The 21,916-nt window shown below is 35.1% G+C and overlaps 1 protein-coding gene across 2 annotated transcripts in view; it reads right to left on the minus strand.

Annotated features, from left to right (window-relative positions):
* CSMD3 (CUB and Sushi multiple domains 3) overlaps positions 1 to 21,916 on the minus strand; it is a 545,585-nt gene that overhangs the window by 234,565 nt on the left and 289,104 nt on the right. For both annotated transcript variants that reach the window (XM_009995351.1, XM_009995350.1), the window contains 3 exons: positions 10,703 to 10,885; positions 9,220 to 9,546; positions 2,942 to 3,136 (listed from right to left, as the gene is read on the minus strand). In XM_009995351.1, coding sequence (XP_009993653.1) covers positions 2,942 to 3,136; positions 9,220 to 9,546; positions 10,703 to 10,885 — 705 coding nt within the window. The remainder of the gene's footprint in view (positions 1 to 2,941; positions 3,137 to 9,219; positions 9,547 to 10,702; positions 10,886 to 21,916) is intronic.

Here is a 21,916-nt window from a genome sequence, read left to right on the forward strand (position 1 = left end):
GATTTCCTAGGCCCAGGAGTCTTTTCCTTCAAAAGAGCGGGACAACTAGGCTTATCTTAAAGAGCTGCATTTTTTAGAAAATAAAACTCTCCACTCAAGATCATTTCCTTGACCCTTTTTTAAATTACTTTTCAACTCCTATTTTCTGTTCCAGTTCTATTAGATGGTTGCCTGGCAGATTTTAACACACTGTCAGTGCGTTAAAAAAAAACACTAGAATTGTAACATAACTAGAGGTAGCCATCAACCAGAACCTCCTTGTTATATGCAGATCTATGCCAAATACCAAAAGATAATCTTAGCCTGATCTAAGAATTCCAACAAAATCAATCCTATTAACTTCTTTTTGTAGTAAATGAGGCAGGAAATTTCTGTACATGATTAGGAAGAAGGCTTTAAGAATGACTCTGAACATCTTGTAGTTTCATAGTTTACGACCCTTTTTCACGACCTTATCACTGATGCTACAGAACAGCAGGATATTAAGCATCACAGGAGTTATGCAGGAAGACCAAGGTTAGAGCTGCAGCACAAGTAAAATGGCATAATGTTACAAGACATTATGGGAAAATCCTCCATATAAACGTCACACAGAAAGGATGAATGAAACAAGCACAGGAATCCCAAACTCAGAAGCATCAGAGAACAGCAAAAGCAGGGCTGCTCCACTAGAGAAGAGATGCCAGGTACTAAGGATAGTATCACACACACACAGGGTGCCTGTTAGTGCCTTCACAAGCAGAGCACCATCCAAGTCCACCTGAATGAAGTGAACAGGACTGGATCAGTGATAGGAAAAGGGCCTGTGAACAGCCAAGTCTCCATCAGATGAATGCAATTTGATGTGTTAGGTCTGAGGTCAACCAAGGAAGGCCCATGAGCACAGAGATCAACAGAGAATAGGGCTGGATATCAGCACTGTTGTGAAATTGCTGGGGCAGGGACCAATGACCCCAGGCTGAGCTGAAATTAAATTCTAGGCTATGGTCACAGTTGGGAGGAAGCCCCAGCAGAGACTGGTCCTTCTGCAGTGGAAGGAAAACTGCACAGCAGTAATTAGTTCCTGCCTCTTACTTGATATATACAATGAAATCATGAGGTGTGTGTAGGGTAAGCAAACTTCACCCTATATGAAATGACTAGGTGCTACAGGCAAATCTGCACACAGTCAATAAAAATTCTGAACACTCTAACAGACAGAATGGCATTATTAGCTTTAAAATACTTTAATTTGTCTTCAAATTTTATTTTTTTTTTTTTTTTTTTTTTTTATCTTAATATATCTATAGTTCTAATTCAAATACACCAGTGTCCCAACCTCTAGGATTCCAATACATCTTCCATTAGGAGTTTCAGATCATCTATGGATCAGATTGCCTTGTGCATGAACAGACATTTAAAACATTGATATATGTTTTTATTGTAACACTGAAAATACCTTATCTTTTACTAGCAGTGTTATACAGCTCCATAAAAATTATAATAAAACAAGTGCACTATTGCACTACAGACTATACTAATCTTGTCTAGGGAAATTGACCCACCTTATTTCTATGAAAAATAATAATTTATCACAGAAAGTAAACTGGATGCTAAGTGTGTTATAGACAGTCACATGTATATATTAAAATTAAGAAAAAATCATTAGGAACATAGTTACATACTGAAAATAAGAGTTAAGCTTTTGTTTAAAATACAACCTAACAAACGATAAATCAGATATTGTGTTATTATTTATTAAAGCATACATTTTAAAAAAATTACTAGCAACTTTTTGTTTGTTTGTTTGTTTCTTAAAACACAGACAATTAATGAGGTTCAGATTACCTTTTTAGATTTATTACTATAAACAAGTCCAAAGCAATGTTCATAATACTGTAGTTTAGAGATTGTGATGTATCAAAGTATTTCTATAAATAGGAAAATCCATTGTTAAAATAATTTTTCCCAGCTTAGGTGCCAGTGTGGACAGAGGAAACATAAGCACTGCAACAGGCAGCTAAAACCTCTCAAATGGCTTCAAATACCATAGCTGAAAACCTGAAAAAAGATCAACATCTTCATTCTCATCTAATATTGTATCAGCAGACATCACTTGACACACTTGAATGATTTTCAGTTGTTCACCTGTCTGAAGTAGGAAGTCAATAACTGCATTTTGATGAAAATCTTCTACATGAAGCTATGTGAAAATAATTTTTAAAAACCCAACAATTAAAACCAGACCTCTTTACTGCTTAAGAACCTTGAGTGACAAATTGAACAAGAGATTTAAATACTGAAGTTAAAGAACAAAAACATTTCATATCCTAAAAAAAAGGTTCAGAGAAAACAGAAGGATTTTCTCATTTTCTTCTTCCTTGCTATTTCTTTCTTGTAGGTATTGACAAGGCCAATCTCACTGGACTGGAATTAAAAAGTGCAGAGATGACTATCACTGAGGTACTGCTAGCACTCAAGGTCATTGCTTTAAACGGTTTCTCAAATTGGACAAATATCTGCTTTAATAAGAAGAACTAAAAAAAGACAGGAGTGCTCCTTTCAAGCACAAAATATCTTTGCGAAAATGTAGTTCCACTAATGCTAAATGAAAGCTATCTGAAAGTATGAACAGAGTAAACTATTCCCATTCCAGACCTAATAAGTTTCTTACATGAGTCTTTATTGTTACAGAGGTTATAGAGCAGTGCACACATTCACTGATGGTTATGACAATATTTTATGTGTTTTGCTTCTGTCCTTGTAACAGTTATAAAAAAAAAACAACTTCCCGCAGACAGGTTTATTATAAATGCTCATGCTTCACTTGACTCCTTCACTAAGGACTCAGTTTTATAGGATCTTTGTGCTACTCTTTTGAAAAAATCTGAACTTCATTTGATGCCAACCTAAAAGCCATTACATCAAGTTCTCCTGAATCAGAAAGAAATATTATACATACCTCCACATTTGGGAATAGGTCCACTCCACATTACTTTTCCATCCATTAGCATGCAAGTAATTGTTTCGGTTCCTTGCGTTTTAATAAATCCTTCCTCACATATAACAGAAATTGAGCTCCCCAGCTGAAAGTTGTCACCAAAACGCCGAGCATTGATTGGCACTCCAGGATCAGGGCACTCATTATGTCCAAATGCTTTACAAAAGGAAAAAGAAAAAAAAAAAAAAAAGAGAGAGGGGAAGTGTGGTGGTAATTGTATGATAACTCTTGCAAGTAAGGATATCTTTAGGTTTTTATTCTGCTACCAAGAACAAACTGTTTATATTAGAAACAGTAGGAAACAAAAGCTTGAGCAACAGTAGCTAACGTACACTAGTACAAAAATCTTAAAATCTAATAGTTTCACCAGCAAGACTCTTCAGTTTGGCCAGCTAGGTGCTCGTAAATTTCATTGATGGCTAAGTTTTCCTTTCCAGCAGCCCATCCTACCAAATCACAGCAGTCCAGAAGCACCCATCAGAAGGGCAGGGAAAGCATCTAAGGTATAATAGCTTTAGTAATCTTTTGTATTTTGAATTCATTGTCACAACCGTTCCAGACATACTGATCTCAATTTGCCTGGTATTGCCATAGTTTATTTTATTCCCTGTACTGAGAGCTGAACACCTACAGAAGGGGTGCAGTAGAAAGAAAATTTGAAGCTTTAAGCATATTGTTATATTTAAGTTCCAAAATTTCAAGTTAATCTATCAAACTTTAAAATACACACATTAATTAGTAACTATATCTTGGATGTTCTATTTAGTAAGAATATTGCATTAAAAAAATAAAAATTAAAAAAAAGTTGATTTCTATATAGGAACAAATATCATAAGCACAATATTCACTTTCCTCACATGTTATGACTGCAAATCATATCTTCTTATATATGCCTACATATGGAGACATCAGAAAGGACCACGTCCTATGAAGATAATATTCACAATATCTTTCAGCACTTTTACTAATGTGTCTGCTAGTCAAAACATACCCAAGCTCCCTCATGATTTTTTTAAAAAATATTTCATTAACTTAGCAGAAGTATTTCTCAGATAATGCATTGCAGAAGTATTAAGAATCATAACAGACAAGAGAAAGCTTTAATTTATTGTCATGTTGAATTAGGAGATGTCATATATATTGGGAATTAAAATAGTGCTTTCATGCAATAGTTATCTACCCTTTGAGGAAAGCACTAACAAATATGCAAACCCAGACTTTTTCATAGGGGTTGCAAAAGTTTTTTTTCAATACTTTGCATACTGTCAACACTTTTAGTGAGGGGATTGATCGTCTGTTTTTCCCACTAGCTCCAGACAACACAGAGATAGGTTTTCAATATTCTTAGCTGTAAATGCAGATAGATGTTGAGTCTAGGTACAGTTTGCTCAGGGATGACACCAGTTTATTTAGGCTGCAAAATTGTCTAATTGCTCTATACTTCAGCTCAGGAACTGAGAGTTGTGGCTGCTACTGCTGCTTCTAAGGAAGCAATTGTACTGTATAGGGTGGCTATAGCAGGCAACAACCCTTCTCAATAACAGCAAACACTCTCTTAGCCTAGCCTGGCTGCAGTTACATTACTTGATGAGTAAAATTCAGTCTGCCTATGCTTCTGAAAATCTTGATGGTCAAGCTCTAATATTACATACAAGCCCTAAAATGAAACAAATAAACAAACAAACAAACACACAAAAAAAGAAAACAAAACCAACAAAATAAAACCAAACAGAGGGGTATATCCTTGATCTTAATATTTTACCCATCATCGATAAATCAAGAAACCATGGAAAAGTTCTTTATGCAATATTAAATGTAAGAATAATAATTTTTTCTAGAGTTTATACTCATCAGCTATCATGATTGTACTGGTATTTTAAGTAGCATCTGGAAAAAAGCCTGGCAGAATAATCATATAGCACAGGGTGATGGTGAAGTACTTTCAGTTCTGATATTGACCCAGGATGTTAAATCTGTGTTTTGAATTAAAAAAATGTGAAAGGGAGAAACTGCAGAGATCACAAGAAATAAGGAAGAATAAAGCTAACCATAATTTATCCGGTCTGCTTTAAGGTCCTTGGCCAGAAAGGAGCAGTCAACTGGTGTGATTAATTGTTTTGGTAAATTGCCCTACAAAGAGTTTTAGCTGATAAGTCTAGCAAGGGCTTTGGAGTAAATGTAACCCTTTCACAGGAAAATATCAAAGAAGAAACAAAGGTTAAGAGAATATAAAATTATAGACACTTTATAAACTACAATTGTGAAATGTTGTTAAAACTTATGCAAAAATCTAGTAGGTTATTCATTCCTGTTACATGTAAACTCACACTTCTGTGTAGTACATAAAGTTTGAAAAATTGCATTTTGAGAAATAATGAGATGGAAAAGTCTAGCGGAATTGAGTATAATTTATGTGACTATCCATGGCATGAAAGAGGAAGTTGCAAAGACTTTCCATCATATTTGAGAATTCACAGCAACCTGGTGAAGTTTCCACTGACAAACATAATCCCTGTTTCCAAAAAGGAAAAAAAAAGGATTACCCAGGGAATAGGCCAGTAAGTCTCAACTCTGTGCCTGGAGAGATCATGAAACAGCTTCTACTGAAGGCTCTGCTAAGGCACACGGAGAATGTGGAGGTGGCTGGTGGCAATCAACATGGCTTCACCAAGGGCAAATCATGGTGGCCTTTTAGGATGGGGTCACAGCATTGGTGGATAAGGGAAGAGCAACTGACACCATCTATCTGAACTTGTGCAAAGTGTTTGAAACTGTCCTGCACAACATCCTGGTCTCTAAATTGGAAAAACAAGGATTCAATGGGTGGACTACTCATTGAATAAGGATTTGGCTGGATGGTCACACTCTCAGAATCATACAAACATAGAAATATAGAATGGTTCCAACCCCCCTGCCATACACAGGGACACCTCCCAGTAGACCAGGTTGCTTGTAATTTATTTGACTGTATTAGGATACTGGCACAGACTTTCCCTTCAATTGAGGAGTTCAATGCATATAGCTTATTAGAGGAAAGATTAAGGGATGACTGAGTTTATAAATATCTTCACAGAGACCAGAAATGTCGTTATAGGTTCCTGAGTTTGGAATATAAACTGGAACTGAGGAGCCAGGTGAAGCATGCAGTTCTGTAACGACTTAAACCAACTATGTTTCTTTGTTCTGCGGTACCCACTGCCCTGCCTCATTTTCCCTTTGGCATCAACAGGCGTGCATAGTCAGATACAAGTAAACTAATACAAGGATCTGACAAAGCTGAAAATCACAGCCTTTTGAGATTCTACTCATCTAGTTATTGGAACATTCTCTGTATAATCCATTTTCAATTCACACATTTCTGTGGGTCTGTCCTAAAATTTATCTCATTAGAAATCTTTTTCAGACTTACTTAAGTAACTCAAATATAAGACATCTGAAATACAATTTTTCTTCACATCCAACAGAAATTGAATTTATGTTCAATTTTTACTGGAATGAGGATAATTATCTGAGACTATATATGTTGCCATAATAAAAATATATATGGAACAAAAATAGTTTCTGATAAATACTATTATAAAATCTGATTATTTACTAGTAACTTTTATTTTTCTCCATCCCATAAGCAACAACACTAATGAAACATTTGTATCCTACATTCTCTTTAGAAAAGATTGGTCACATTGTACCTTTTCTGTGATATACTGTTTCTGCTCTTGAAGGGGGCAAAAATAGACTGTTAGCTTTGTAATAAATAAGCAGGAATTATAACAGAAAATAGGTATTTTTAAGAGTGACAATTATATTAATACATTTTTTATTCTCTCTTGGTCTTAAACTATTTTATTGTAGAAAGATTACTTCTGCAATTTGTCAGACTGAAGCAATTAGTGAATAAAGGTTAGACACATTTCCTGGAGTTATTTTTGGTTTTGTAAGTAGATTTTAACTACAGAGTTTAACAAACACATGCAAACCTCCATTCTAGCTTAAATACACCCACAAAAATAAATTAAAATATAAATGTATTACAAATAGAAAACAATTATTTTCAGAGTGAGTGGGCTTCATTGTACAACTGGTAAAAGCAACTATTGCTTTGTTACTTCTTTATAAAAAAATAAAAATGTTGTACTATTTGTTACCATTTGGTACAATCAGTGCATACTTTAAGTGACTGTTAATTGAGAGATAACATAAACAGACCACCACACGCCCAAGGAAGTCTGCAAATTTTTTAAAGGACTATAATTTATTCTGATCAGTGTATTTATATAGCACTGAAATACTAAACCTGAAGTTTTGACAGTGTTTGATGGATTGTTGTATTTCCAAATAAAACCTCACTATAAGGATTATTCAATGCTGATAATCTGCATGTTTCGTATCATAAATCCTACTTTCATTGACCTATATTTAGTTCTAGTTCTGCAAAATGGGATTACTTGAGAATATCCATTTCTACATAGGCCTAACTTTTATCCAAGAAAACTGCCTTAGCCTCCCTAATTTTTTTTTCTTTTTTTCATCACAAGATGGCTTGACACCATTGATCATACCACAGTGAAACCTTAATGAAGAAAGCACAACTCCTAAAATTGTTTGAAGGACATGAAACAAAAGAAAACACAGAGCAAATGTTACAACTTCTGTTGAGTAACATAGATTAAGTATCTCATTTTCATTATAACTGATAATGATAGTTTCCATAGTACTGAGTAACAGCAAACTTTTCAATATTTAGTTACTGCAGTAAGACGCCTAGCTACAGCTCAAAGTTAAGCTTGCAATGATGGCTGGTGGCTACAGAAACCAGTAAGAAGATACCACATTTTCTTTGTGCTTACATTCTGTACTTGTGAGAAATGACCTGGGGATGAAGCAGCTAAGATAGATAGCTGAGAGCTAAAATGCAAGGCAGTATGAAAAAAAGATATTCACACAGTAATCTGGTGTCAGCTTATCTCTTTCATATCACAGAAAGCAATGTTTAAGGTAAGCCTTAAGAAATACTTACCTGAAAGATTCACAACTCAAAACAAAACAAAAGAGAGAGGAAAAAAAAAAAAAAAAAAAAAAAAGATAGAAAGATGAACTATGATATAAGAAAAATAGAGAGCCACAGGGGAATTGAGTCCTTGCAACACTATGAAAATAATATTAATTATTAACATGCACTGGAGAAAAAAGTGGAGTCTGGGTTTCTCAATTACCAAGCTCACTTAATATCATTTCCCTCTAGGCTTAAGGAATCTTTTTATTCACTGTTTTATTCACAGTAAAACACCTTTGACCATAAAGGCTATTTTTCTTAACATAGCCAATCATGTAACAAAAAAGATAGAAAGATGAACTATGATATAAGAAAAATAGAGAGCCACAGGGGAATTGAGTCCTTGCAACACTATGAAAATAATATTAATTATTAACATGCCCTGGAGAAAAAAGTGGAGTCTGGGTTTCTCAATTACCAAGCTCACTTAATATCATTTCCCTCTAGGCTTAAGGAATCTTTTTATTCACTGTTTTATTCACAGTAAAACACCTTTGACCATAAAGGCTATTTTTCTTAACATAGCCAATCATGTAACACATTTGTCTGAGAAGGAGAGATGTGGGCATACAGCTCTCCTTCAATTCATGCAGCTGAAGACTCACATTCCAGCTAAGCCTCTGGAATTACCAGACTCTTAGGTGTTAGGGAGAAAGACATGAATGGGACCAGTTACTCATGATGTGAGATTTTTGGGAATATTCCTCATCTTTTGCCTATTTTCTAATCCTGTTGGCATGGAAAAGCACTCTGCTACCTCTACCATAAGAATGAAAAAACAAACAAACAACCAAAAACAACAAAACAAAAGAAAAAACCACACACCAAAAACAAAAAACCCCAAAACCAAACCAACATACAAAACCACACAACAAAACAAACAAACAACAAACAAAGCAAAAAAGAATCCAACTGTGTGAGATGGGAGATATGATGAACGCCCCAACAGCCACTCTGTTATCCTTACCATCCTCTAGACATAGTAGCAGTCCTGACACTTCAGGCATTTTCTCCTCTTCTGATTTTCTTTATTTTCTTCCAACTCCCCAGAAGAAACAACTTTGCTAAACCCAGTCCTTCTCACTTCACTGCTGGGCAATATTTATATATACATATACATACTTAAATCCTAAACTGTATGTTGAAAATAAAACACACGTATGCATAAAAAAATACTGGTACTCACTGTTGTAAGTGATGTTAAATCCACGTCCCGACATTGAATGGTCAGCTTGAAATTCCAGGCGCAAAATATGACCATTACTGGTAAGATGGGAAGGAACTTCAGCACCAGTAAATGTTCCTATTATGGGGGAATCTGGAGAGTCACCATCTTTAACTGCAAGGAAGTCAAACTGAGACTCCAAGTCAAAGTCATTAAAAGAGAGATGGATTCGGCTCCCAGGGTCTGAAATTATTGTCCAGATACAATTTAAATTATTCCCATATCCCTCTGGATAATCAGGTGAAAGAACTGTTCCCATTGGTGCAGTGAAATTGGAAAGGCAAGGAACTGACAAAAAAAAAAAAAAAAAAAAGAGAGAAAAAAAAACAAAAAAAACCAAAAAAACATTTAAAATAAGAATTTATTTTATTTCTAAGTTTTTGTAAGATATTTTTAAATTCGCTGATTACCTCAACTACGTAATTCAGTATTTGTTATAATCTGTGAAGCCAGAAAGAGAGTTTGTTCTTTTTATCTTCCTATTCCCTTCCCCTCAATAAAACTACCTCTCAAGCAGAGCCCTATGGTAATAAAGAACACTTTTGTTGCATTGCAAACCCCCAGCAGTCCTCACAGTTTACCAATGTTCAACATCTCTTAATCACTTGGCACCACTTATTTTCTCCTTTAGGGAACTGTTTAGATGAGCAGATCTCTCACTGAGCACATTAAAGAGGCAGAAAGTCAATAGCACCCTTGTCATTTTTTGTTCATACAGAAGAACAAGAAATTAACTACACTCAAAGAGACAAGAGAATTGTTTTGTTGTTATCAGAGTAACATCTTATATTCCATCATTTCAGTTAAGTCATATTAAATTGAGTTGCAGGGATGAAAGCAACTGTTTGCATTCTGAAAGTATTTGATCTGTACTATTTTAGTGGAAATGTTAACAAAGGTGTTGCCACAAGTACATATCACAACTTTGGTTTTGCTTATGCTGCATAATGTAAATGGAAGAGAGCTATAAATGTCAATGATAATTTCAGTGCTAAATAATACTGCCCGGAACAGGCAAGATACAGAGAGTGTCCTGATACAGATACTTGTATATATAACACGGATAGAGAAAATGTAAATAATTTAATCCCTTAATTACAATTCAACAATTTCTAAGGAAATATATTAACTTAGAAGAGTAGCTATAAGAAGTGTTTCATACATATAAAATCTAGAGTATCCTACAAAAAAGCCAATAATACAAAGTTATATCAAATAAAGATAACTGCTTTATAAAAGAAAAAAAATGTTTTGGCAGTTGTAGAACCTGTCTTGGTTATAATCATTAGGCAAAACCACCACTGAACAAAAGTAAATCCATCCTGTCAACAGAATTATTTGCTTTGTGTTATTTCTGCAGTCTATCTCACAAATCATTACATATAAGGCAAACATCATAATTTTATGTATTCAAAATAATAATAATAAAAGGTTTGGTACATACATATACAGATCGGTATGTTTGCAGACCACTGGTTGTTTTCCTGGCAAATGATAGATTTCTCTCCAATTAATTCAAATCCAAACTGACACTCAAACCTTAAAACATCACGGTTAGAAAATCCATCCCCTTCTCTGATACCATACAGTGGTGTTCCAGGATCCCCGCAGCTTTCCTTTTCAATTTCTGTTGAAATAAATAAGGAATTTATTTCTAGAATAATAAAATAAATAAATAAAAAAAGCACAACCTCCCAGTGTGCATATCCTCACATCTAGAAAATAATTATAAGCAAATTAAAAACATCTACATAACAACAGTTGCTGAAATGCACCACTGAGTCTGATCCTATACTGCAGCTTCTTAAGAAAGAAATTCTGTGGAAGTATCTTAGAAAAATCAGAGCTCTCTGTGTTACCAGTGTAACTGAAATTAAAAAGATATGAGGAAAAATATTCCTACTTTATTTTATTTTGTAAAATTTTAAGCAACAATAGTATTAAATACAATACCAGTAGTACTATGTGCTTAAAACTAGACACAGACCTGTATCTCACTGTGTTAACACTGTCCATTCTTCAATTCAGCTGAAACTGATGAACTAACAACACGACAAAAAAAGGGAGCAGTGACACAAAATAATTGCCCAAAATCAAAAGGAGGCTATACATAAATACTAAAGCATACATATACATATCTACAATTTTATATATACACATATTATGTACTCATATGCAAAAATAATTATATATATTCAGACAACATTTTACTTCAGTAGACTTAACTGCAAGGTAACTGAATGTTTCTCTGATTTCTATCATTGTTACAGCTGTGATATTCTCTCAAATTACACTGTCCTGAACTTTCTCTGGTAGTTACAAGCATGAGGGAGTATTCTAAAAAGAATTTCTTTCTCATATGCATTTGACAAGTTCCTAGGGCAATTCAAAATGGAATCACAGAATGCATTGAGTTGGAAGGGACCTTAAAGATCATCTAGTTCCAATGCACTCGCCAAGCGCAGGGACACCTCCCACTAGACCAGGTCGCTTGCAGTCTCATCCAACCTGGCCTTGAACACTTCTAGGGAGGGGACATCCACAATGTCCCTGGGCAACCTTTGCCAATGACTCACCACTCTCACGGTAAAGAATTTCTTCTTAAGATCTCATCTAAATGTCTTTAGAGCAGGCTCCTTCTCAAAGCAGGCTCAGATCTGAAGTCAGACCAGGTTGCTCAGGGCATTATCACAGCATCACAGAATATTACGGGTTGTAAGGGACCTCAGAAGATCGAGTCCAACTCCCCTGCTGGAGCAGGACCAAAAAAAAAACCTAGGGCAGATCACTCAGAAAGGCATCCAGACAGGTCTTGAAAGTCAGACCAGAGAAGGAGACTCCACAACCTCTCTGGGGAGCCTGTTTCAGTGCTCTGTAACCCTCACAGTAAAGAAGCTCTTCCTCATGTTAAGGTGGAACTTCCTATGCTCAAGTTTGAGTCCATTGCCCCTTGTCCTATCAGAGGGCACAAGAGAAAAGAGGTTGTCCCTGCCTTCTTGATGCTCAGTCCCCGTATATTTGTAGACATTAATTAGATTAGATCCCCCCTCAGTTTTCTCCTCCCTAGACTGAAAAGCCCCAGGTCTCTCAGCCTTTCCTTGTTAAGGCAGGTGTTCCAGCCCCTTAATCATCCCCACAGCCCTCTATTGGACTCTCTCAAGTAGATCCCTGCCTCTCTTGAATAGGGGAGCCCAGAACTGGACACAATACTCCAAGTGAGGTCTCACCAGTTGGCTTTTGAAAACCTCCCAGGGTGCAGACTGATCTGGGAAACCTGTAGTACTCTTTTTGCTCTTCCAGTACAGTATGATCCATTAAGCATTACCCTCTGTCCTGTCATTCAACCTATTTTTTAATGGTGATGGGTTTTTTTTGTTTGGTTGGCTTGGGCTTTGGGGTTTGAGTGTTCTTTGGTTTTGGGTGTATTTTTTGTTTTGTGCTTGTTGTTGGGTTGTTGGTTTTTTTCTATTTTTCACCCATCTGTTAATCTCCTATGGTATCCAAGTCAGGATATTATATTCACATATCCATCTCTGGATGCATGGACAGAGAAAAAACCCTTGATGAGGTTGAGGTAGACAGCACCCACTGCTCTCCCCTTTTCCAGTGACCTAGTAATTTACTATAAAGGAACAATCAGCTTGGTCAGATGTGATTTACCCTTGATAAATTCATCCTAGATGCTCCCAATCACTTTCCTCACATGTCAGGAAGTGGTTTCCAAGAGGACTTGACCCATACTCTCCCCAGGAATTGAGATAAAAGTCAGCTTGTAGTTGCACAGGTCAAGATTTTGGCTTTTGTTGAAATAATGCAATTTTTATCCAGTATTTAGGGGACTCTCCTAAGCCAGACAAACTGCCAAAGATGATAGAAAATGGCTTTCCAAGGTGATCCACGAGCTCCCTACGCACCCTTGGATTCGGTTTGCTATGTCTTAGAAACTTGTGAAGAAAATGTTGTGCTCAAGAAACTTAGAATGCATTCATAGCCTAAAAATACAGGAAATACGGTACATACATAATAGAAATTCAAATATATTTTCTCCCTGTCTATCCCAACCATCACAAATTTATTTCATGACAGATCCTAACTATAAACAGGAGAGAAATCTTAAAATAAAATTAAAATTATCATGTGCAATAATAATACAATAAATATCCTTAAACCACAGTTTGAAAATTTATCATTAAAGATCTTGCTGCAAGTTTCTGATGTTTCCACATTTGGTAGTTTGGACATAAGAAAAAGACCAAACAAACAGCAAGTGTTCTAATTTCAACTCTAATTTTTCTAGGGTCATCTTGGCAGCACCATACACACTTCTCAAAGCATTCAGCTATTAATGCTCTGAATACAATTGAACTATGATGAAAAGCAAATAAAGAACATTCCATTACACAAAGTGAAAAAAAAAAAAAAAAAAAAAAGTTGAAGATTTTTTTTTAAAAGACTTCACAGAGATTTGAAAGGCTATATTATTCTGTTTGATTTAGGAAAAAACAAAACCAACAAAACCAAGCCATCTAACAAAAAGCACAACAAACATAAACATTTCTTATTGCTTTATTAGTATTTATTCAAACAGTTCTAGGAAAAGAATATAATCATCATATTCAAAATTATTAAAAATAGGTTAAACTCTCCCCAGAACACAGACCTTCATTATCAGTTAAAGCTGTCCTGAAGTGTCCCAAAGATGATAAAACTCACTCCTCCTGTCTTCATTGTAGATAAGACTGTTAAGGTCAAACTTACAGAACTATTCAGTTTTTAACTGCTGAATAAATACAAAGTTTTCCTAGGCTATCCTGGTAGAATAATAATATCCTAAGTGCTTCAGCCACTTTACATTTCATTTAGGAAATGTATTCTATAAAATAGTACTCCAACAAGTGATTACATCAAGTATCTAACACACTTTTCTCATAGAATCTATGTTAGACAATGAAAGTATTCATACCTACTACTATTTATTCTCTTTTGGGGCTACATTCTAATTTATCTGGTGGCCAATGGCTTTCTCAATCTATTATTTTATCCTAAATAGCAAGAGTTTCCATGCTTTTTCTCAAATTTTATATGATATATAGCTGAGCAAAGTTGCTGTAGTGAGCTTGTTTATTTCGTCTTCTATCAGATATCCCTATTATGAAGTTTAAATTAAATTCTGCATTGAAAAAAATCTTAGACAGAATATAATTATTTACAGGAATTATTTGGAAAAAAATTACAATTTACTGTTTTTCTTTGTGCTATGGAGTTGCTGCATTTGAGAGACTACATCCATAGGCTTATATTTCACTTGCTTTCATAAACAGAATTATGTTAAACAAGATGTTATTTGAATGACAGTTTTAAATTAAAATAAATTTAAAAACATGAGGTAAGCACTTAACTTTGGTTTACACTGTCCTTTTTATATTTTTTGTGTATTGCACTGAAGGATTCTGTAGAATTCCAAACAGTGAAGCACTGAAGGGAGAACCCAAAGCTACAGTAGCTAACAGTATAGGGATATCAAGACAGGAATGTTCTTTTTCTCTTATCTTTGTCTTTGTGAAGGACAGACACATTCTGGAGGTGACTAAATGGGCCTTGGGGAAAAGAAACGGTCACTTACTACACAAATGCATTTTGACAGAGTGGCACTGGAGTTAGGACTTGAAGAGGTTACTTGTCTATTTTTTTTCTTCTGTAACTCAAGGGAAAATAAAAGAAAATTATGTGATTCCTACAAGGAAAAACAAATTTGAAAGAGATCACTGGAGCACAGTGGAAAAGTACAGCACTGAAAACCTGCGATCACTTCAGCAGAGATTCAAAATCTATAGTACTTACCAGGCAAAGACCAAACACTGTTGAACAGCAGTTTAGAATAATGCCCAGTTTTGTTTCACTGACCATATCAATAGAAATCATAACTAGATTTTTTTGTCATTAGTAAAATTCCATTTTAATTAATTACATGTAATTTGTTGGAACAAAGCATACTGGGTTAACTAAAGACCAGTATCTAAAAAGAAACAGTTTCAGTACGTAATTTGAAAAGAATGAAGCTGGCTCTTCGCTATTTGAATTTGCTATGTCAAAAGCTATAAAGATTCAACTTCATATATTGACACACATATATTGATTGTGCAAGAAAATGGGGAAAAAATTAGATAAACCTACTTCAAAACACAAGGGTGTGTACAATTTATACACATATTACTGAATACAGTTTACTTATCTAATTTGGTTGTGAAATTGCCTTGCCAGTGTTCCCACTGCAGGACTTGCTTATTCAAATAGCTAGGAACAGATACCATTATATTTTTGTACATTTTCTCATAAAGTACAAAGAACCAGCAATAGTATAATAATCTTATCTTGAAAATTAAAACTTAATTAATAAGGAGAAAAAGCACTCAAAAAACCAGAAAGTAGGAAAACAATAATGTAATGTAAATGTAAATAGTAATGTAAAAAAGGAAAGTAGTAATGAAGAACATGAATCAAAACCATATATTCCTTCATGTCACTTAGATTTATACATAATAGAAAAAATGGGTAAACTATTCAAGAAAAAGATTTTTTAAGATACACAGCAGACAAATAGGGATTAATTTCATCAAGATCTTAGACTATGCTTATCAGTTTACATGGGAGAAGATTGGTCACACTTAAATGTAATCAGGTTTAGGTATTGCTATGATCTGTAAACAAAGCAGAAAGCAATGTGGATGACCTAACAGATGATACCTTCTCCTAAATACTAGTATGTTTATATGTATCTTCAAATAAGGAAAACAGTTTTGTCTATTAGGTTACTATTAAAGAATTAGTATTTTTCTTAACAAAGGATGGAGGCTCATTTCCACAAGAACAAAGATCTTAGTGCCATGTGATTTTCAGTTATATTTTAAAGGCAGCCAATGCACTTGTTTCATTCTACCTACCAGATTTTATCTACAGATTCCATGGCTTGGGAATTCTTGATATATAAAAAAAAAAAATCCACCTCAATTATTACCCAGAACAACTAGTGTGATTTAATTAGCCTCGGTTATTATCACAACGAGGTGTCTATTTTGTTTGGCTTGGGTTTATTTTTTTGCTTGTTTTCCTAAAAGATAAGAAAGACCTGCTCTTCCATGTGTTGTAGGTAGCTTTCTAGCAAATAGCAAGAATGAGAATAAGGAGTGAATTTTGTATTGAGTGTATATAGATGTCTGCATGAAAACCATGAGAAGATGCACTCTGCAGAACTTCCAGCTGTGTCTGACTGCTCCATATGAGAGACTCATCAGTGTGTTGCAGTGTTCTTTGTGCTCCTGGCTTTCCTTACAGAAGAAACAGGCATGCAAAGCCTGGAAAGGAGTGGAGGATGAGGGCTTATGCATCCAGACAGGTCTTGTCCTTGTATGAATTCACAAGGTGTATAATGTACAATGCGTTCTACAGAACACCCATCCGAGGGTATAGAGTGAGTCAATGAAAACCTATGGCCACAAAAGAATGCTATTAAAAAAGTGGCTGTTCCTTCCCTGCTATATAGGTGGTGATAACCTTCCACACCATTGCTGAGCTGTGCCAGTTCTCAGGGTACTTCTCATTTCCTGATCATGCAAAGTGACAAGCTCCCACAGCCACAGCAGCTGCTCCCCCTTGTTTCCAAGGGCCATAGCCCCTGAAAAAGTCCCAGAGCTTCAGTTCCTCAGGTTGAGGGGAAAGAAGCCAATGAGTGAGGCTTTGTTACCTCTTTTTATTTGACAGTCTAATAAGTATTCTCTTCCTACTGAAACCTTAAATTCTCTTTTCTAGCTGGGTACTGTTATCACCTTGCTTATCCTAATCATCATCTCAGTGGTTGAGAAAAACACCATCTTACTTATCTTTTTGCTTTTAGCATGTCTGAAGGAGTTTGGAATAATGTAAATAATTTAAATAATTTAAACTGTGGCTGTGCCAGAATGTGAGCATTTCATAAGGGAAAAAAAAAAGCATAATTCATTGTGGGAAGGTAAGGGGGTTAAGGTCACTTATGGGATGTTCCTCTGAGTATGCAGTGAGAAAACAATGGCAACCACTATTGAGGGTAATATTTTATGTATATCGTAGTGCTTGACATTTCTAGTTTCAGAAAAAAATACTTGCAGGCATTCTCCATAACAACAGATTTTTGAGAGGGACAGCAGTTCTATCTGCATTAATTTAATGTATAATTAATTAAATATTTTAACTATAAGCATAAAATATCTCATAATTATGTTCTATTATGTATTGCAAGTACTTACAGACTTTATGGGTATATATACTTCCTCCTTTTCTTATTCAGTGCCGTGTTCTGTATTTTACAGTTGAGTTATTTACTAGTTACTCAGAAATAAGGTGACCCAGGTAATAATGAATGAGCCCTGTAGGGCTTTCCATAAAAACTGCATCTCCAATAAAATAAGTTACCCTTTTAATTTAGGTTATGTACTGTTAATTTAGGAAATTAATTATTCTGTAGAAGTCTATTCACACAAGCAGTTTAGTAGCACCATGGGACTTATAATTCATATAAAAGTTCACAAAATCTGGGATTCAAGTGCATATATTATGGCAAAAAGAAGAAAGTAGTTGTACATACAAATAGAAATAACACAGCACCGGTTAAAAAATAAATAAATTAAATTGCCTAAATACCCTCAACTAGATGTTATATCTTTCTTCTCTTTATGGATTAGCCTTTAGAAAATAATACAGGATTATATTTTTTTTCCACACAATTTAAACTTTAAATACACCAGCCTTCAGGGAAAACAAACAAACAAACAAACAAATCCCATAAAAATTCTGGCAGCACAATACTATTTGCTAAGTTTGAAATATCTTTTCTTTCACATTCTACCAGATATTACCTTTCTGGCACCACCCATTTAGCACTTTGGTCAAAAGCTACATTGAATGTTCATCTCCATCTGTCAATACACCTTTGGAGATCATATAATTAAAGAAGAACTATTTCAGGGTTGTTGTTTTTCTGGTACTGCGGGAGTCAAGCAGACTTGTACATAGACTATTGACAATTCTGTTCAGAATCGTGCTTTTTTCTTCTTATATGGTAAATATAAGAAGGTAATGGTAATATGGTAACATGGTAAATCCACTGCAGCAAGTGGATATGCCCTGAAAGAAGCTGCAACTCATGGGGAGCCCACAAAAGAGCAAGCTCCTGGCAGGACCTGTGATCCCATGAAGAGGAACACACAATGGAGTAGGTTTTCTGGTAGGACCTGTGCCCTGTGGGTCACCCAAGCTGAAGTAATGCGTTCCTGAATTACTGCACCCCATGAAAAGCATCTGCATTGGGGGAATTCTTGAAGATCATGGGAAGTACACCAAGATGGAGCAGAGGAAAACCATGAAAAGAGTGGCAAAGAAGTATTATGAATTGACCACGATCCCCATTCCCAATCCACCTATGCTGCTTGGGGAAAGGAGAAGGTAGAAGAGTTGGGAATGAATGAATGAAGTTGAGGTTGAGAAAAGAGGGGGTGGAAAGGTGATTTTAGTTTTGTTTTTTGTTTTTCACCATTCTACTTAAGTTTTCTTTGGCAATAAAACAAATTAACCTTCTCCTAGTTGAGTCTCCTGCCTGTGATGATAACTGGTGTGTGATCCTTATCACAACCCACAATTTTTTCATTTTATTTTCTTCTCACGTCCTGCTGAGGAATGGGAGAAACTTGGTGGATGTGCAGCAGCCAGCCAAAGTTATCCACCACAGAGTTGCATCTAAATTTCATGTTAAGGTGGTTGTTAAATGAGTATTTTTTTCAAGTTAGAAACTGAGTGCTCTCAGCCCTCCACTCCACCCCTTAAAAAAAAGGAGAGAAGTTTTGATAGAAGGTGTGATTAGGCTACATCTTGGACTAAGGTCTATATTTCTTTCTATTTTCAATTTCTATAACCTACATAATCTTAAACAATTGAGTAAGTCTATGCAAATTGGAATTTTACAAAATGAAGCTGGTTAGATATTCACTTCTTTACCAAATTTCAGGTCACTGATCCAATGTACAAGAATGCTAGCACTTAGCAAAAAGGTTGCCAGATTATTTTTAATGGCTACAAATGAATGTATTATCCTAAAGCCATGTTCTTCAAAGCTGCTGAAATGTTTGGCTTGAATTTGCCCATAAGCACTTTAAGTGAGGCAGCAATTGAGTACAGAATATCAGTTAAAGCTCAGAGTTTCTAAATTACATATAGACAAAAAAAATAAAAAAATAATCAAACTAGGTTTTATCTTGCTTTGGAAATTATGATTCAACCACAAAGTAATGCATAAGCTTCATAAATAATATGCTATTATGGTGAAAATATATAAATTTTAGAGAAAAGATCATTTGCATATGGATGGAGGAAGATTAAGTAAAATTAAGAAAGATACTTCCCCACTCTGCAAATTACTGGCAAGATCACTATCCTGATTTTGTGTCCAAGCTGTTCGAAAGAAAATTTAAATATTGGAGAAATGTCAATGTAATGATGACTGTAAATTTTCCAATCTGTCTATTGAAGAAAATCTGGTTCTGTGAGAGAAGTGATCTCCTTTTAGCACATCGCTAAAACTGAGACTTAGAAATACCTTAAAGAGCATGAAACACAGGTATAGAACTCCAAATTGCATGTACATTCAATTCAATAGAAAATATTTTACAGATTAAAATAAGAAAAACTAATGACTGGAACAAAAAGTGTGGCTGATGACTGAAGGGCTTTTTAAATGATATGCTCTAAATTAACTTCAGGCTGCTGAACATAACCACCTAAAAAACTGTAGAAGCACATCAGTTATTCTTCCTATCATTTTCTCGCTGCCTCACCTCCTTCCTATTGTGAACGCTACTGATAGCTTATTCAACTGATAATATATTTATTTAATTTTAATGTGTTTATTTGTTTATTTATATTTATGTCACTTTTGGTGGAGGAATTCTTCCTAATACCCAGTCTAAACCTCACCTGGAGCAACTTGAGGACATTTCTTCCCTGTTGCTACATTTTAGAGCTCTCATGTACCCATAAAAGACAGTGGAAAATGCATTATTAAAACTCCCAAATCTTCTCAAGAGTTGACCTCCTCAATCTTACAGACAGATCTGATGAATGGGAATATTCAACTTTGTGTGGAATCAGGAAAATCAATTACGGTGTATGAGGCTATTCTGTAAATAAAAACACTCCAAAGTTTATTCACAGATGTGTTCTTGTTGTAAAGCAATTGTTTAACCTGTGTCATGGAACTGCAAACTTGTCCTGATCAAATAGGTCACAACTTTTGAACCAGTGTAAAGGACTGATCACGAATAGTCAAACATTTACATTGCTATATCCTGTATTACTACAATGTGAATACTGGTAGTGCTGATTATGTGCCTGGGATAGTTCTTTCTTGAATCCACAGGAACAATACTGAGGAAAAACCTGCATCTTGAGGAATTGTATCAAAGCGCTTGACAGTGCAACAACTTTTATTCAAACTGTGGATACATCACATAACAGCCCAGTTAAAAGGATTTAAGCAAATGACAGTGTGAACTACCTGGTGGACAGAAAAATTACTTTAATCTTCCTATTACCATTTTCGTTTACCTATTACATGAAACACAGACAATTACATGAGAAAGTGAATCTGAATACTAGTTGGAAATCTGTTACTCAGAAGCTCAGATGATGTAGAAGTAGTGATAAAGACTACAAATAGATTCACTATAGCTTGCTTGCTTACAGTTTCTGATTCAAGATAAATGGCCTGACTTCCTAACAAAATGGCCTAATAATCTCAGACACATTATGCCACTTCTGCTAGAACACTGAGAGCACAGCACAAGTCTTCCCAACAATGTAGCTGCAGAAAATTATTACTCCAAGTGATATGCCAGCAAATACAATACACCTGGGCCATGACAAAACAACAAACTCTCAGAACAAAACAGCAATTATGCAGCAATTACCTTGATTGTCAGAGCTCGATGTTCAGCCTAAAGCTGATAAAAATTGCTGTTTACTTCCCAGTCTCACATGCAAGAACTAGTGAATTCATTGCCTTTACACAATCTGCTTCTTCATCCTAACTTCATTTAGGAAAAAGATTTTTTGCAGGACAATTTGATTATGCAATAGGATTTTGCCATAAAGAGTTAGAAGCAGTATTTCTGTCACTATCTGATCTGCTGCTGTAGAGTACCACTCTTTTAAGTGTTATTTTCAAAAACATCCATTGTGAGACAGCTAACAATGATTCAAAGGTCACCTCCTTAGAACTGGAAAGTTTGCAGAAAAAGAGTTGTTTAAACAGAATGTCACTGTGCTACTCTCAAGCTAAGGCAGAAATGGAAAATCTCACAAGAAATTTGAAAAAAGAAAGCTTACAAAACAAAACTCAAATGCAACAGCTTGAAAGGCATTCACTACAAATTTTCTTTGTAGTGAATTTCTTTTCAAATTTTTTTTTCAAATTTTCTTTGTTTTTCTGCATCATCAGAGGCTTCTTGTTAAATTACACTAGAAATTTCTGCTACCACTAGGAAAAAAGAAATGTTAATAAGAGGTCTATCCATGTGTTTCAGAATGCTTTCAGTGTTTGGTTTTGGCTGGGTGCTTGGGTTTTGTGTAATGATAT

This window comes from Chaetura pelagica, unplaced genomic scaffold (assembly GCF_000747805.2).
Source record: "Chaetura pelagica isolate M959 unplaced genomic scaffold, ChaPel_1.0 scaffold53, whole genome shotgun sequence".
NCBI classification, from domain to species: Eukaryota; Metazoa; Chordata; class Aves; order Apodiformes; family Apodidae; genus Chaetura; species Chaetura pelagica.